Source organism: Cetorhinus maximus, chromosome 15 (genome assembly GCF_964194155.1).
Source record: "Cetorhinus maximus chromosome 15, sCetMax3.hap1.1, whole genome shotgun sequence".
Taxonomy (NCBI): Eukaryota; Metazoa; Chordata; class Chondrichthyes; order Lamniformes; family Cetorhinidae; genus Cetorhinus; species Cetorhinus maximus.
In genome coordinates, this window is record NC_135893.1 from 22,783,649 (window position 1) to 22,802,397 (window position 18,749).

The window sequence follows — 18,749 nt, forward strand, 5'->3', positions numbered from 1 at the left end:
AAATAGATCCTGCCTGTCCACACTATCTAGGCCTCTTATAATTTTACACACCTTATAATTCTACAAACCGCATATCCTGAGGTGAGGGCTAAACAAGGGAGAAACACACAGATGTGAAAGGCTTTGGAGCCTTGGATTGTTAGGGCCAGTTTTTCTGCCTCCAAGCCTTGTTACATGGTGACCAAAAAGGTCCTTTGGCAGCTTTGACAAAGTGTGTACTCGCTAGCAACTACATTGTAGGGTGCAAATTTTACTCCCTGGAGTGTGAGTCTGAATGAGGTAGATAGTAGAATGGGTTGTCCCCGAGTATGCGAGAGAAAAAGGGAACAAGGACTGATGCATAGGATGATGGTGCAAGTTTGAAGGCTACATAGACTGAGGAAAAAGAACTCTGATCTCTGGATGCTGCAGCTTTGAGGATGTTTATGAATGTTTTCTACTGTATTTTAGAAAGGTCCTGGCTAACGATTGCAAACAGACAACAACTGTAAGCTAACAACGTGGTCTGTGTATACGGGCTGCACCTCAATCCCAACTTCTCCCGTTTCCCTACAAGTTGGTACCTGTGAAGTAGGGGGTGTCATGAAAACCAATTTGAATTGGTGGTTTCCTGATGTACTGGTTTCAGTGTTCTGGTTCAGACTTTGGTAACAGATAGCACTTCTAAACAAAATTACTTCCTTTTTTTTGTTGTTTTAGGTTTTTGGGAAGCAGTAGTCACGAGACATACTTTACTAACACACAGCGGCATCGGATTGTAAGTGTTTAACAATGTGTGAACGTAAATATGCAATAACACAAGTATGTTGTGCGTGAGAGATGCAAACACAAACATTTTTAGAAATGTGGAAAGGCCAGTAGCCCCAATGATTTAACAGATGGACACCACCGTTTTTATCACATCCCTCAATCCTTTTCTGTGTAGAAAGATATCAGTTGTCTGATGAACCCATTTATATTCACCTTTCTTGGGAGCTTATTTATTTGAGTTCTTTGCCCAGAGCACCTTTGTCAGCCCCCTTCCTTGTGGCCACCTCAAAATTCCTACTTAGCCCATGCCAAATTTGGATAGCAATGAGCTGAGCTTTGTCCAATCAAGATTATTTAGCGACTGGTAATTTTTTTTTTTGTTTAATAAAAACTTTAAAAATCATTATTGTTCGGCCAGGAGGAGCAGAAGTCGTGCCCCAATTCCATTGTACTCCCAACCTCCTGCTCCATTGACGCTCCACCCCTCTCTGTAATTTTCAGAAAATGCGTTAAGATGCTGACAGCTTGTACAAATAATATTAACAAGGCCAGAGACCTAATTTCAGGCCAGCCTTGGGCCTCTTGGCTGGGATGTGGGCTCCATGTGCAAGCACCCGTTTCAGACCCAAAAGTGGGCCTAAAGGGATTTCCAGCCCAAAGTGGTGTTAACTCTATTTTTTTCTTTTATAGACACTGACTGAGTTCCTATGTGCTCTCAACATTCCTGCTTTCATTCTTGGCTTCCTTTACAAACGCCCTATAACTTAAATTCTGGTTAACTAAAATTGACTTTATTACTTTCTTCTGTGCCCCATTGAGGGAATAACAGCTACATCATATGTGGAGTCTGACAGTCTGCAACATGCAGAAGGATGTTGAGTTGTGTAATAATTTGCCAGGGATATTGAAGTGTACAGCATAAATGGGTTCAAGAGATATGTGTGTGGAGAGGGAAAGAAATGATGGATGGTGAGAAAGTGGGTAGGTAAGATTGATCTATTAAAAAGGATGCGCCTGTTCTCCTTCAGTTCCTAAGAAAACTTGTGTTATGTTGTTGTCTATACAGTCTTTGTACAAGCATGAAAAACCACTGTATTTCTGTGTGAAATTTGTTTCAGCTGGAGACAGAATAACTTCAGGGTATATAGGACTGACAACAGAGGCCAGACAATGTGTGCAATGTGGCAATGCATTACTGAGTTGGTTGGACGAGCTGATAAAGGAAATTGAGGGATTGAAGGGTTTAGTGTGTTGATAAGCGGGGATGGGGATTTGAATGGAACAGTGAGGTGATGTGAAGGAAATGATCAGGTGCTGAGCAGTTAGGAAATGTGAGTTCTAGCTGCAGGGGTTTGGTGTTGGGTGGATATGATATGAGTATCTGTATTGGATGATTATTTGGGGTTGGGATTATGTGTTACTCCTGGTACAATGATTCCAGAGATTAAGATTGTCCATGTGGTCTCTGGGATACAAGAAACACAAGGGCAGGCACATATGGCTTACTATATCCCCTAATCTTTTCTGGCTTTCTGTACTCCTGGGTAGAATGTTTTTTGGAGGTATTGTATGGGGTATTGGATTGGATGGAGTTGTTTAGGGTTGGGTAAAGTATTAGGAAGGGAAGCAATGTGGCTGAGAATATTTGGTAGGAATATTTGAGAGGGTTGCATTGAGATGTCAGAGGGGCATTAAGTAGAAGTATTGTTCTGTTCTGTGATGTGAGTGTATGTTTAGAGAGTCACTGGATCTTGCTGTGTTTCAGGTGTATGAAATTCTAGCCACAACTCTGTACGGGAAAAGGAAAAGAGCAGAAATTGGGATTGATCGCTTGATAAATGAAAGAATCTTTGCTTCTGCCTTCCCACTCCATGAGGTAAGAGGCACTGAGATAACGAAAATATATATTTTCTGTGACAGATAGGGGACTATGGAATGTGGTAGTTCCCAGCGAGTGATTGCAAGCTGGATTTAAGCCTGGTCGCTTCTTCCAGAGCTACTTCTTGCTTCTTTTCTGTGTCACCTCCTGTACTGATAACCTTTGTATCATTGTGTATTGGTGCTCTCAATACTCATGCACTTATCTGCTGGTGTATCTTGTGCTGTCTGTAGGGTCCATATGAATTACCAGAGTATGATGTACCTCCAGAAAATCTGAATCCAAGACAAAGTTTGTATAAGTACTGGGCTCGTTGGTCCAAGTGGTATAAATATCAACCACTTGATCACATTCAAGAATATTTTGGAGAAAAGATTGCCATTTACTTTGCTTGGCTGGGTGAGTTCCTTGTTCTATGTTTTCTTGTGTAAGGAATGGCTGAGAAACAGTCAAGAATTATGCATCTATAATAATGGTTCCAATTATGTTTTTCCTCTGTCTTATCTGTGCCAGACCTGTGATGGATGCAATTTCAACAATATATATTCAGCCCTGGTTCAGCAGGCTCCACTTTATTTGGAATTAAGCAAGGTAGTTTGAGTGAAGGTAATGTTTCTGTAACCATACACAACAAATGGCTGTCAGGTGTTGATTCTTTGTTATGGAAGCTAAGCATTATCAAACCTGTCATCAGTGCACATTTTCATCAATCTACTTACCCTGGCAGCATCATTCAGTTATTATTTGCACTTAGCACAGAGAGAGAGAGAGAAAAGTTGAAAATTAAGAAGGTGAGAGTAAGATGGAAGTCAGGTGGAACTTCTTCACCTAGGAATGCCATTGACGTGGACAGGTGACAATTTGATGAGGGTTTGGAGAGAATGGATTGATGGATATGATGAAAATTGATTGGGGGATTTAGTGAGAAGAGAATGAGGGATATGATATGCCAAATGTGCCTGCCTTGTATTTCTTGTATCCCAGAGACCACATGGACCATATTAGTCTCTGGAACAGTTGTGACCTTTCCTGAAAGCATTGGCAGATTTCATATCTTGAAATTATGGTGAGGGTGGTGTGCCATTAGTAAATGGGTGGATTTCCTTTGGTTGTATTGGCCACCAAAATCTGGTTTTGTTTTGACATTAAATAATGATGAGAGCACTTGGAGACTTTGCCACATTTTAATGTGTACATGGAACCTTTTACCTCTTTCTCTGCAGGTTTTTACACTGCTTGGCTTCTCCCTGCTGCTCTAGTTGGGACGTTTGTCTTCATCTCTGGACTGATGTCAATGAATATGAACAAGCCAGCGTAAGTCAGTGAGTTGCAGGAACTACACAACTACCAAACTCTATATAGCTACCAGACGAAACAGCCTTACATTTATTGAAAAGCACAATTATCACAAGCACGAATTCTAAATCAATCCTGATATAGCATTATTTATCACGTGCTAGGGCTGTGAACTGCTGGAACCTTGAATTAAGCTGAGGTATTCCAGGCATAGGACACCTAGATTTTTGAATGTGTTCGTACTACAGGAAGTGTGAAGGAAAATGTAGGACCCCATAATTATACAACAGGTAAGGTAGTTAGGAGGTTGACAGACTAGGGGGATTTTTGAATGATTATTTTCACAATCATTTCTATGACAAAAGATTTCAGTACTTTTCCTAATCTGACATTGAGTCTTCGGGGAGCCATGTGAATTCATGAGAGTGATGATAATTGAATCGCAGTAGACAAAGCAGTGGTGTTAGTGCATTCGAGATGCTAATGGGAATGTGAATTAAAGATGGTGGAGAGTTGTAAATAGGGTGGAGTTTATCAGTCAGAGATTTAGTATGAAAGCAGCAGAAGATAGTAGATGTAATACAAACTCTAAGAAGGTCAAAGCAATGTTTTATAAATTACAATTTAACATCTTTAATTAGATAAATATTAATGTTCATTCTGCTGAAAGAGCCAGACCGGTTAGCTCAATTGGCTAGATGGCTAGAGTGAAGTGCAGAATGACACCAATAGCAAGGAGCAAGGGTATAATCACTGTACCATCTGTGCTGGTAGCTCGTGGAGGCCCCCCTCCTTGCCTTGCCCTGCCCTACGCTTAATGTGGAGTGGTGCCCCTCAAGCTGCAAAATCAGCTGTCTCTCTCTAATGGAGAACTTTGGTATTTTGTGGACTATGGCTAATTACCTATCAGTGAGAATAAAGGCAGGTCAACATAAGAAATTTATTAAAGTAGTCTGAGTATGTGTCTTGAGTAGATGGATGATGGTAAAGTGATGGATTTTGTACATGAATTTTTTTGGAAAGCTTTTGATAAAATTCCTCGATCTGAAATGCAATCTCATGGAGCTGAGGAGGATATAGTGAATTATGTTATTAGATGAGGTAGATGTTATTGGAGGGCTGATTAGCTCAGTTGGCTAGATGGCTAGCATATGGTTCAGAATATCACCAACAGTGCAGGGTTTGACCCTATTTCAGTTGAGGTAGACTTGGGGCCTGCCTCCTCACCCTTCCCTGTAGTAAAACCACACCGCAAGCCATGGTTCGGTGCCCTTGAATAATCGACGATTCTACCAGAAGACAAAGAAATGTTATTAATTAACTAATTGACAGAAAGCTTAGCTGAGCAGTAGTACAACCATCATTTGCTGTTGAGAATTGGAAAGCAGGGCATATTGTAAAATGAGAAAACATGATAGCACCGTGAAGGTTATATAATTAAATATAAAGTATCAGAGACAAGATTCAGGTGTGCTGAATTACCAGACATTGAAAACATTGGCACAATATTGGGTAAGTAGAATAAGAATGTAAGAAAGCTGTGCCTGGTAACTCAGTGGACAAAAACACTGCTCAGAATAGAGTTGATTCAAACATACCAGGAAGGCCTAAAATGTTATTCCCAGCTTGTGCTAAGTTAGCTAACCTCATTAAGGGCAGCAAAAAGGATACTACAATTGCCTTCAATACTCCTGGACTGGGGCGATGAATATCAGACCCGGTGGTTCCTGCTGCTGATCATTATCTGGCAATCCCAGTTGGGATTATGTGCGTAAGTGTATACATATCAGGTGAGGATAGGTTTTGATGTGGCTGAATGTCTACCATGGTCAAGTAACCCACTCTCACTACTTAATCTTGTGCATGTCAATTGGCCATTTCAGTGAGGTACCCAAGAGTGGCTGCTGTGAAACTGTACCCCAGATTGATTCATTGTCTCATGAAAAGTTGGAAGAAAATTTTGTGGGTGAGGGAATCATGTGGGGGGAAAAGAAAGGCATTCAGTCCATGTCACCAATTACCAACCCTTGTTAATTAAGATCTGTGCAGAATGTGCATGCACTGTGATAGTTGATTGTGCCTACAGACCTGTACATTTATCATGTGTTTTACTTCTTGCAGAAAAGAGATTTGTAATATCAGCAACCATTACCTCATGTGTCCTCTCTGTGACACCTGTAACACGTGGAATATTTCAGAGATCTGTTCCATGGCTAAAGTAAGCCTGTTAAAATTGTGGTTATTATTTGTGTCTGTTTGCATGTACATGCTTATATGTTGGTGCCTATGGTTGTGCAATTACTTGTTTTTGTACCATCACTAGGTCAAATCTACATAGAGTCTTTTGGCTCCAACATTATTTGGTATTTTATTGATAATGCACTGGGACCTACAGTACTTTTCTTGTCTATGTCCATGAAGTATCTGCATTGTAGAGATATTACAAAAGGCTAATTGTTGCCTGAGGGACAGTTTGGTGTTAAATAAATGGCAACCTACTTGCCCATGTGGGACCATGAGCAGGCCATTTAACCCCTGAACCTGTTCCGCCATTCAATGAGATCATGGTTGATCTGTGACCAAACTCCATATAGGTCCCATAGGACTACTGTATCTGTGAAACAGTACAGAGTCCCTCTCACAACACTTGCTAGGTGGACGTGCTGGCTGTTGCCTGCCACTGGAGTTCTCTCTCACTTCAAATAAGGGAGGAGAAGGGAGAGAAGGTATGAAGGAAGTTTGTCATTCATTCATTACTGCCACTTTGTTTCATCAATGCAGATTGTGAACCCACTAAAAATTGACAGTTCTTCATACCCGTTATTTCATTAGAATTGCCTAGAAATTACTGTACAGAATCAGGTCATTTGGCCCAGTTGGTCTTTGCTAGTGTTTATATTCCCCAGGAGCCCCCTCCCACCCTGCTTCATTTCATCATATCAGCTCATGCTTCTCTTCCTTTCTACTTCATGTACATCTTTGGCTTCCCCTTAAATGCATCTATGCCAGTTACCTCAGCTGCTTCCTGTGGTAGGGAGTTCCACATTCTAATCGCTCTCTGGGTAAAGAAGTTTCTCCTGAATTTCTTATGGACTTAATTAGTGACTATCTTATATATAACCTGGATTCCCCTGCATGTGTACCCTATTAAATCCTGCCGTAATTTTAAAGACCTCTATTGTATCACCCCTTAGCCTCCTCTTTTCTAGAGAAAAGAGCCGCAGCCTGTTCAGACTATAACCCCTATATTAATTAATGGAACATAGTTCAGTAGTAACCATAAGACCCATTTCTTAAAGATTTACACTCTTAATGAGAAATAGCACAACTCCGATTTGTATTTTGTTGTCTCATCACTTCTGTCCCTTGCAGCTGGGTTACCTCTTTGACCATTCTGGCACAGTCTTCTTCAGCATCTTCATGTCTTTCTGGGCAGTGGCCTTCTTGGAGTACTGGAAGCGGAAGAATGCCACTCTAGCACATCACTGGGATTGCATGAACTTTGAGGAGGACGAGGTGAGACTGAAAATAAAGAAAGATGTATCAATTGATTCAATCTGTAAGTCCAGTCCAGTTCAGTCCTGCTTGGTTTAGGTCAAGATCCTTGAAAGCTTAATTCTCCCTTTAAAGGCAAATCATATGAGATTTCAACATTTCTGCTAATAGTAAAATCTCAGGTAATTTTTCATATCTTCTGAGGTGATTTGAATGATGTGGAGCTGACATGAAAATCATCCCAGTGGAAGGAAAGTGCACCAGGCTTGTGGGTGGCTGCTTGGATAGCCATCATGTTTCTGGGCTCTAGCTCATTCTAAATAAAAGCATTCTAAATAAAATCACTTTAAATGAAATAAAAACATTGTGTAAAATCATAATAACCAGACAGGGTGGGTGACAATACTGTGCCAGTGAAATAGTTTATTTAGAGCAGCTATAGATAACTATTCTGGGCCAGTACCCTGACTCAAATCCACACTGAGCATTGCATCCTGTAGATACTGACCCAACTAACCTCTCCAAGTATAAGAAACATGATCCCCCAGATACTAGAGACCTTTCTAATCCAACCAAATAGAAAGTGCTGAATGATACCAAGAAGGCAATGAAGACAAAATAACATCATTTATGATTTTTGCTAATTAACAATATATCTTGTAAGGAGAGGAAATGATTCAACCAGATCCAGAAACTATGTTGAGTGAGGAGAAGGGGATTTGTGTGAGCGGCTGCTTCCATTGTAGGAAAGAAGAGATGGGTGTTAGAGGCATCTCTCCCATATGTCACGTACAATTGGAAAGTAGGTGCATGACTTTGTTTAGTTACAGTTTGACTTTGTTCTCTTTGGCAGTAATGGTTCTGCTATCAAATGTCCAGGTTTGAGCAACTGTTGACACTCACTGATTCCCTATACCAGCGGCTGAACCATTCTTTTCAACGCTTGTATGCAGTAATGGCGCTGGGTATTAACAAGGTGAAATGAAGGATGGTGACACCAGATATTAGGGAGTTAAGGCCAGCACTCAGATCTACTTTGTAACAGCAGCTCTTCTCCTGCAGGAGCGTCCAAGACCTGAGTTTGCAGCAGTGGCACCAATGATGGAACAGAATCCAGTCACTGGGGTCAAGGAGCCGTATTTCCCTGAGAAAGACCGTCTGTCCCGAATCTTCACAGGATCAATGGTTATTATAGTTATGGTGAGAGGACAGATATTAGAAATAATTGACCTTTAAGTGCTTCTTTCTGTTAGAACCTGGGCTCTAGACTCAGATTTGTGAACAATTGTTTAAAAGCTAAGAACCAATGACTTTCATTTTTGACAACAAACTTTCTTCAATTTCTGGAGGAAGCTTACTCAGAAACTTGTAAGACATGGACAGGCCTAGTAAGCAACCAACCAGATAGGGAAATAGTGACAGTCCATACTGAGTGCCAAACATATTTTCATTGTTGTCCTAGTGGATTTTCCCTGTACTGCTGGCAACAGAGTCACCCCACTTAGCCAAGTTTGGGAGTGGCACCAGCATCAGTATGTGAAGTAAATGCCTCAACTGACAACTCAAAATAATACCAGGCTCGGAATGTTAAAATTAAATGTAGAGCTTATGTAAATATGCACAGGGAAGGGTTTGAATTTCTTGTCTTCCTTTTTTTTTTGCTATATATTCACTACTATTCTGCACATGCTCTTGACAATTGAGTTACGATGGTTTCTAATGCCCAGCACACAGGTTGCCATTGCAAAGATGAGAGATCTGACCTGTTTGGCGCTCGTTAAGATTAAGATGGCGCTGGGCATAGAAAAGTTTTCATATTGTGTTTCCAAGAACGCTCTTGGTTTAAGGGAGGGATAATGTTTTGTGTTTGTTTGTTGGGGGATGCTGAGGGGTATTGGTTTGTGTTGGTTTAAGAAGAGTGGTGGGGATGTTTGGTTTAATGGGAAGAGTTGGAGGCTTGTTGAGCTTTGGTGGTTTAATTGGTCTGATATTTAATGCTTCTAATAATTTTGATGAAATGCTAATAGTTATTTCTATTCTCTCCTTCAATCCTCCCTTTTTGGCTTTCATTTCTCCTCTGCACTCTCTTATCTCATTCATTTTCTCATTGTTCTAACTGCTGCCATGTCTTCATTGTTCCTCCATTTCTTGTTCTATTTATTTTATATTGCCTCTGTTACTGCCCTCTTCTCCAAACCATTCTTTCTCTGCCTATCCCTTGATTTTACCCCTGATTATCACTCTTGCCATTTCACATATTTCCTGCCTGGCCCAGCTGTGCGTAGTGATGATTTTCCTGGTGACTGTGATCATGTATCGTGGGATTATCAGTGTGATGATGTACCACACGGGCAACACTCTTCTGAAGACCCAGGTAAGAGAAGGATAACCCACCCTGTGCATTAACTGCTGTGCGCGGTTCAAAATAATTAGAACTAATGCACATGTTCCGGTTTCCATGTGCATTAACCTCTGCTGCAGGAGCTTTACTCTGCATGTAACAACGCTGCACCTGACTGGGAGTGTGTGATGGGATAGTGTCAAGGAGCTTTACTCTATATCTAACACACTATATGTCGCCATGTTACACTTGATGGAGCAGAGCAGAGGGTGTGCAATTGTGCATTTAATCCATGCCATACCTGAGAAGTAAATGACCAAGTCTGACACCGGGTGTTTGAAATGAAAAGTGCTGCATTCCTCAGCACTCTCAGCTCCAACAACTTGCACTTAATATTGCACCTTTCAGATGAACAATGTCTCATAAATAAGCATAATGAAAACGGTGGCTGATTAAGAGACAGGAGATTTGGAGGGATGACTGAAGAAATAGATTTTGATGAGGTTTTTAAATGTGGGCAGAGGGATTAAAAAAGGACTGGGGCAGCTAAAGAATGCAAAGAGAATTTGGCAAAGATCCCTGAGGAAACAAGCCTGGAGTAAATTTCAGAGATAAAATAAGGTAGAGGTTAGGCTATGAATGGTTTTTAAAGATGAATACAAGGGTTGCGAATTGTAAGGTTTGGGGCACAGGAAGTGTGTACCACTTGAATGATAATGCTTAATGATAAGCCAGCTGTGGTGGTAGATTGGACAGTGGAAATGCCCCTGCTTTGGGGTAAAATGGCCCCTGCCTCAAGATTAAACATGCAGATCTGCAGTGGAGAACCAGTTGAAGACTAATCTTTTGAGGTTGTGTGGTCGTTAAGTTTGCTATAAGTATGTAACATTTTGATGTGTGTAAACTGGTTTGCAATCGCGATCACGCTTGCTAATAATAAATGTCACTTCTGACATTTCCCCGCCAATGACAACTCTCGATTCATGATATCCAGATTTCATTTCCAGGCAGAAGATCCTGAATCATAAAGAAGAATGTATGTCCTGTAAAACGTGGGAAGTCGTGGACAGTACTGGTGACCTAGATGACCACATGTGCAGGAAGTGCTGCCAGCTGCAGAAACTTGAGCTCCGGGTTTCAGAGCTTGAGCGGCAGCTGGAGTCACTGTGGTGCATCTACGAGGCTGACAGCTACGTGGATAGCATGTTCAAAGAGATAGTCACATCGCAGGTTATGAGCATGAGGCAGAAAGGGAATGGGTGACCGCCAGGCTGTCCAAGAGAACCAGGCAGGCAATGGGGTCCTGCTGATTAATCGGTTTTCTGTTTTGGATACTGGTGAGGGCATTGGCTCCTCAGAGGAGTGCAGTCAGAGCAAAGTTTGTGGCATCGTGAGCAGCTTGGCTGTATAGGAAGGGAAGAAGAAGAAGGGAAGAGCAATAGTGTTAGGGGATTCGTTAGATAGGGGTACAGACAGGCGTTTCTGCGGCCGTAGACGTGACTCCAAGTTGGTATGTTGTTCCCCTGGTGCCAGGGTCAAGGATGTCATCGAGTGACTGCAGGACATTCTTCTGGGGGCAGGTGAACAGCCAGAGGTCATAGTCCACGTTGGCACCAATGACTTAGGTAGAAGGCAGATGTGGTCTGCAGACAGTTTAGGGACCAAGGTAGAAAATGAGCAGCAGGGCCTCAAAAGTAGTTATCTCCAGATTACTGTGCAAGTGAGTACAGAAATAGGAGGACAAGGCAGATGAATGTATGGCAGGAAAGATGGTGCAGGAGGGAGGGCTTTAGATTCCTTGGACACTGGAACTGGCTGTGGGGGAGATGGTACCTGTACAAGCCGGACGGGTTGCATCTGAACAGAGCTGGGACTGAGTTCCTTGCGGGGTGTTTTGGTGGGGCTTTAAACTAATTCAGCAGGGGCGTGGGAACCAGGAGAGAATATTGAGAGTAATACCAAGCTGCACAAAATACTGGGAGAGACAATAGCACTAGAATAGAGAATAGTAAGTTAATAGACAGAGTCAGAGTAAGGGAGAAAGTAATGAAGTCTAAATCATGGTTATACTGCATGTATGTGAATGCGCGGAGTATAGTAAATAAGATTGATGAGTTACAGGCGCAGATTGCCATGTGAATTTATAATGTTGTGGTGATAACGGAGACCTGGCTCAAGGAACGCCTGGACTGGGTGTTAAATATTCCTGGGTATAAGGTGTTCAGGAAAGATAGGGCAGGAGAAAAGGAGGAGGGGGGTGGCCGTATTGGTTAAGGAGAGCATTGCATTGCTGGAGAAAGAGGGTGTCCTAGAGGGTTCAAGGACAGAATCATTTCGGCTAGAGCTAAGGAACAAAAACGGTGCAATTACATTGCTCGGTGTAGCCTATAGGCCACCAACTAGTGGGAAGGATGTGGAGGAAGAAATCTGCAGGGAACTGATAGAGAGGTGCAAACATTATAGAGTAGTTATGATGGGGGACTTTAATTACATGAAAATAGACTGGGATAGTGGTAGTGTAAAGGGCAGAGAGGGACAAGAGTTCCTGCAGTGTGTTCAGGAGAATTTTCTACAGCAGTATGTGTCCAGTACAACAAGAAAGGAGGCATTGCTAGACCTGGGACTTGGAAATAAGGTGTGCCAAGTAAATCAACTGTCAGTTTGGAAAACATTTAGGAGACAGTGATCATTGTATCATAAAATTTAGGATGACGGTATAAAAGGACAATGGGCAATCCAGAGTAAGAATAATTAACTGGGGGAGAGCCAACATCAATGGGGCAAGAATGGAGCTGGGCTGGATAGACTGGAACCAGTGGGCTATCTTCAAACAAGTGATGTTTCGGGTACCGTCAAGGTATATTCCCTTAAAAAGGAAAGGTAGGGCAAACAAATCCAGAGCTCCCTGGATGATAAAGGAGATAGAAATTGAGATAAATAAGAAAGTGTGCTTATGACAGGTGTCAGGTAGAAAACAGAATTGAGAACCAAGATGAATGCAGAAGGTTCAGAGGAGAGATGAAGAAGCAAAGAGGGATTATGAGAAAAGACTGGCAGGAAGGGGAATCCGAAAGTTTTCTATAGGCACCCAAATAGTAAAAGGAGGAGATTAGTTCTGTTAAAGGGTCATTCGGACTCGAAATGTTAACTGTGCTCCTCTCCGCAGATGCTGCCAGACCTGCTGAGTTTTTCCAGGTATTTTTGTTTTTGTTCTAGTAAAAGGAGGAGTATGGCTGATTAGCGACCAAAAAGGGGATTTGCTCATGGAGGCAGGGGGCATGGCTGAGGTGTTAAATGAATACTTTGCATCTGTCTTTACCAAGGAAGCAGATGCTACCCAAGCCATGATGTCAGAGGAGGAAACCTGATGAGATGCATCCAAGGATATTGAAGGAAGTGAGATTGGAAATTGCAGGGGCACTGGCCATAATCTTTCAGTCTTTCCTAGACTCAGGGGAGGTGCCAGAAGACTGGAGAATTGCAAACATCATGCTCTTGTTCAAAAAAGGTTGTAAGGATAAGCCCAGCAATTACAGACCAGTCAGTTTAACTTCGGTGGTGGGGAAGCTTCTAGAAATAATTATTTGGGATAGAATTAATAGTCACATGTAAAAATGTGGGTTAATTAGGAAGAGCCAGCATGGATTACTTGAGGGAAAATCATGTTTAACTGACTTGCTGGATTGTTTTGAAGAGGTGACATAGAGGGGTAATGCTGTTAATGTGGTGTATATGGACTTCCAAGAGGCATTGGATACTGACTTGTTAGAAAAGTTATAGCTCATGGAATAAAAGGGACAGTAGCAATGTGAATACAAAATTGGCTGAGTAACAGCAAACAGTGAGTAATGGTTAATGGATATTTTTCAGGCTGGAGGAAGGTTTGTAGTGGAGTTCACCAGGGGTCAGTATTGGGAGTCCTGCTTTTCCTGATGTATATTAATGATCTAGATCTTGGTGTGCAGGGGGCAATTTCAAAGTTTGCGGATGATACAAAACTTGGAAGCATTGTATACTGTGAGGACCGTATAGAACTTCAAAAGGACATAGACAAGTTGGTGGAGTGAGCAGATAGGTGGCAGATGAAGTTCAATGCAAAGAAGTGTGAAGTGATTCATTCTAGTAGGAAGAACATGGAGAGACAATATAAAATAAGGGGTATAACTCTAAAGGGTGTGCAGGAGCAGAGGGACCTGGGTGTATATGTACATAAGCCATTAAAGATGGCAGGATAGGTGGAGAGAGCAGTTAATAAAGCATACAGTATCCGAGGCTTTATTAATAGGAGCATAGAGTACAAGAGCAAGGAGGATATGTTGAGCTTGTATAGGACACTAGTTAGACCTCAGCTGGAATATTGTGTACAACTCTGGGTGCCACACTTTAGGAAGGATGTGAATGCATTGGAGAGAGTGCAGAAGAGGTTCGCAAAAATGGTTCCAGGGATGGGAAACTTCAGTTGTGAAGATAGATTGGAGAAATTGGGACTGTTCTCCTTGGAGAGGAGAAGGCTAAGAGGAGATTTGATAGAGGTGTTCAAAATCACAAAGGGGCTGGACAGAGTAGATAGGGAGAAACTGGTCCTGCTCGTAAAAGGATAGAGAACGAGAGGGCACAGATTTAAAGTGATTTGCAAAAGAAGCAAATGTGATGTGAGAAAAAACTTTTTCACACAGCGAGTGGTTTGAGTCTGGAATCCACTGCCTGGAAGTGTGGCAGAGGCAGGTTCAATCGAGGCATTCAAGAGGGCATTAGATGATTGTTTCTATTTAAATAATGTGCAGAGTTATGGGGAAAAGGCAGGAGAGCAGCACTGAATCATAATGCTCATTTGGAGAGCTGAATGGCCTCCTTCTGCACCCTAACAATTCTGTGATTCTAAAAACTTTGTTGCAAGGTGGATCTCCTTCAGCTATTGCAGATGCAAGTATGTGCTGGTTAGACCACCAGAACAGCCCTCGCATGCAATATTAAGATCCAATTTTTTCTGCTGCCCTCCTGAAGTAGCTAACTGTTTTTGGGGTACAGTTCCTCAGGCGGTAACAGCCCCCTTGTTCCTTATTCACCTGTCTGTTCCTCATATATGGCTGTTATGTTACATATATTCTAATTGTTGGGGCTGTACTTAGTGTGTAACGTTAATCCCTAACAGGCTGGAAACATTGCAAACATCAGCAGCTCCATGATAAACCTTATACTCATCCTGCTGATGGGCCAGATCTACACATCACTGGCAGAAAAGCTCACCAGATGGGGTAAGGAAACTATAACAAGCCATCAGCACAGTGAATTCAGAGTCCGACCCCATTTAGTGTAAATATGTTAATGGCTCTGCCCCTTTCAGTTGGCTCTAAGACCCAAGCCCTGTTCAACTCAGCCACATGCTTTTGGCTGCTTTGTCCATTATACATACCTGTTGACACCATCCTATACAGTTTGTCTAGATTGTAGCTGTTGTAGGGTGTTGGATACCATTCGGTAGGTCTTAATGAAGTCTTCATAGTCTTAAGTAGGTTAACTGTATGTGTTTATTAACTGCAAAAACTATGTACACTTGCCTGGATGAGTGCAGCTCCAACTCGAGAAGCTTGACACCATCCAGGCCAAAGCAGCCCGCTTGATTAACACCCCATCCACAAACATTCACTCCCCCCACCATCAATGCACAGCGGCAGCAGTGTGTACCACCTACAAGATGCACTGCAGGAACTCACCAAGGCTCCATAGACAGCACTTTCCAAACACATGGCCGTTATCATCTAGAAAGACAAGGGCAGCAGACACATGGGAACTCCACATGGAAGTTCTCCTCCAAGCCACTCCCCATCCTGACTTGGAAATATATCAACTTTCCTTCACTGTTGCTGGGTCAAAATCCTGGAACTCCCTCCCTAACAGCACTGTGTGTGTACCTACAGCACTTGGACTACAGCAGTTCAAGAAGGCAGCTCACCACCACCTTCTCGAGGGCAAATAGGGATGGGCAATAAATGCTGGCCTAGCCAGCAATGCCCACTTCCCATGAATGAATTTTAAAAAAAACAGTAAGGAGTTCAAGTTAGGAGCTGTCTCCATGCTTGCTTGTGCACACGGCTCTGTCCAACACTAGACTGACTGCTAGGTGCGGGTCACATATTCTCTTGTATCATTGTGTGGGCAGTACTGTACACAGTCCCACATTAACCCTATATGTGCCTGACTCCTATGCTACACCCCCCCCAACCAAGTCTTTATCCAATGTATTTCAAGTTATTCTAGTTTACCCCATGTATTTACATTGTTATTAATGCCCCATATCCTCCTTCAAGTCTCTGAGTTCATAGGTTCGGGTGGACTGGGGGCCTTACAACCTTTCCATATCTTGTTCACACTACTGTTGGAAATGTGGTAGGATTTGTTGTTCCAGGTAAACTCTGTTGAATGGAGGTTATCCAGGCATCTAGATATCCTTTCATCCTCTTGTTCTATTCCTTGGTATTGAACCGCTCTTTGTCGACTTGGCAGTTGTGGTAATTGGTGGTTGTTGCTCCATCCCGTTTCTTGTGGGGTGGACAAACGTTGTGCTTGTCTCCATGTCATTTTTTTCTCTTCTTTCTTCGTCATGTGTATTGTCGTGACGTCCTCTGTGACGGAAGATAGTCATTCCTGTTATGAGGATTGTTTTTTTTTAGTAAGCTCACTTTTGCATTTGGCTGTGTGGTATGGTGTCAGCAGTGGATGGCTGCTATTTGGTTCCAGCATCGTCTGTGGCACTGTCATGCTGGTTGGGAGTTGCAGCGTTTGCTCTGTGGCCACAGTGTTGACCTCATCAATGGTCTTCAGAGCCAAAGGTTGAGGCTCTTCTGGTTGTTGGTTGCTCTCTTGTCTATCATCCACTGGAGGCGTCATGGTAACCATCTGAGTGGTTGGCTGGTCTGACCAATGAGGGCTTTCTGGCACTTGTAACGAAAATGGACAAACCCTCTCTGCAAAGAGAGAAGATGGTTCAGAGCTGAAGTCCCAACCTTTCTTGTTTGAGCTCTCGGGAACTTGCAGTTCCGAGTAATTTACAACAATGGTTGTCTTGATATTTTCTGCCATTTTGAGGAGATTCATGGCTACACACGCATCTCTGTTCAAGAGAGAAAAAGATGGGTTACAGATGACATACATCAGCTCGAATATTTGTTTGTTGCCATACCTTAGTGGTTCCCAAATCATGCCTATGATCAGAAGTTAAATTCCTCTGGGCCCATAGAGTGGTGTGTCTATTGTTCGAAGCCAGAGGTGTCTCAGCCATGGTTCTTTGTCTGATAGGACCTTAACACTGGCTCCCATGTCCAATTTAAAGTTTGTGAGAGGGCCATTAACTGAAATGTCTGCATTGCAAAATGAAAATCCAGGATCTTTGACCTCGCCCAGAAGCAAGGTGTGCGGTCTCAACCTCATGAATCACCTTTGGGTCTTCTGTGCGTTTAGATGTTTTGGTCTTGCACAGTTTGCCAAAGTGTCCAATTCTGTTACATTGAAAGCATTGGGCTGAAATTGCAGGACATTGACCTCGCCTGTGGTGACACTTTGCTCCATAGCGCTGGCATGGTCGCTCTACTGGGTGGTTAGAGTATTGCTTCCCTTGGCCTGGAGTGTCCCTTTTCTGTGCTGTTTAACTAACTAGACTGTGGGCTTTGCTTTGTACCACAGTTTACTTTCTTCTCTTAAAATGGATCTGTGCTGCACATGGAGTTCAGACAGCCTAACAATCTGGATAGCTTTCTCGAGAGTCAGATCTCCCTTTGCTTGCAGCGTGTCTGAGAGTGCATTGTCCGCTATTCCTACAAGTATTCTATCCCTGATTAGTTCAGATTTTAGATCTCCGTATTCGCAGCCTTCAGCCATCCTGTACAGACCATTAATGAATGAGTTGATAAGTTCTCCTGGCTGCTGGACATGCTTATTAAATTTAACCCTTTCAAGGATTTTGTTACTCCCTGGGTTAAAATAAAAATCAAATGATTTTAGTACCTCTTCAAATTAAGCAGATTCATTGATTCCTTGTATTAAGCTTTAAAGACCAGCAAGGGCTAGGATTTGACACTTTTGCGACCCTAAAGCATAATGTCAATAATGTCATCTACTATTGAGCCTACCAAATAAGGCAGTGTGTTAACTTGTTTAACTTCTGTCTTTTTATCCAGACCTGAAGCAATCATGTACCTAAGGAATTTTTTTCTCCAAAGGCCCCAATTATGTGATTGATCTAGGTCTTGGATAATTCCAAACTGATCTGGAAAGTGGATTTCTGATCCATGGTTAAAAAATTTTAAAGTGTAGGTTTGGCTTTAAGAAGTTGCTGAAATTCAAGGTGGTGCCACCGTTCATTTGAAGACAAAGGGTTTACCCACACAAGCCAGCCTCGTGGGCTTCTGCTGCGATGGGGTTCGCGCCCTGCCTTGAAAAATTTTAAACAGCGGCTGCTTGGATCAACTAGCTGCAGATTTCAGCATTATGCTTTAGGGTCAAGAAAGTGTCAGATTCTACCCTGGCTGGCCTTTAAAGCTGATTCTTTAGTCATGATTCTTCTGAATTAATTAATTAATCCTTTGTTTCCTTTTTGGAGTGAGTACGGTGTTTAGATGCCGACTCGGGAATCTGGCTTTTCCAACAGAGTTTTTAAATGGAAATTTTTGACCATGGAACTATTAAATATTTCTCAGGACTTGCTTTATCCTGGAACTTAAAAGATTTAGTTCACCTTGCTAAATCTGCTGACTATGCATTCTGGGAATTGAAGCTGGACTTACAAGAAATCCCATGGAGTCTTCTGGTGTAGTGAGAAATTTTAAATGACTGCCTTCGGCTTCTAAGCCTTTCTTTGGAGTTTTTCCCTGGTGATTTTCCTTTGTGCATCTGCTTCTTGAGTTTTTCTTCAGAATGCTTCTTCGAATTTTTATTTAGTCTCGTAGGACTTTAGTTTTTTTCAGCATTTTTTGCAAGGTTTTGGGTTTTTCT

The 18,749-nt window shown here is 42.2% G+C and overlaps 1 protein-coding gene across 1 annotated transcript in view; it reads left to right on the forward strand.

The window, feature by feature from the left end:
- The window catches only part of ano11 (anoctamin 11), a 46,900-nt gene that overhangs the window by 8,641 nt on the left and 19,510 nt on the right, over positions 1 to 18,749 (forward strand). Inside the window, exons 6-14 of the mRNA XM_078558091.1 lie at positions 700 to 757; positions 2,516 to 2,626; positions 2,863 to 3,028; positions 3,853 to 3,943; positions 6,047 to 6,143; positions 7,298 to 7,441; positions 8,483 to 8,620; positions 9,696 to 9,794; positions 14,914 to 15,016. Coding sequence (XP_078414217.1) covers positions 700 to 757; positions 2,516 to 2,626; positions 2,863 to 3,028; positions 3,853 to 3,943; positions 6,047 to 6,143; positions 7,298 to 7,441; positions 8,483 to 8,620; positions 9,696 to 9,794; positions 14,914 to 15,016 — 1,007 coding nt within the window. The remainder of the gene's footprint in view (positions 1 to 699; positions 758 to 2,515; positions 2,627 to 2,862; positions 3,029 to 3,852; positions 3,944 to 6,046; positions 6,144 to 7,297; positions 7,442 to 8,482; positions 8,621 to 9,695; positions 9,795 to 14,913; positions 15,017 to 18,749) is intronic.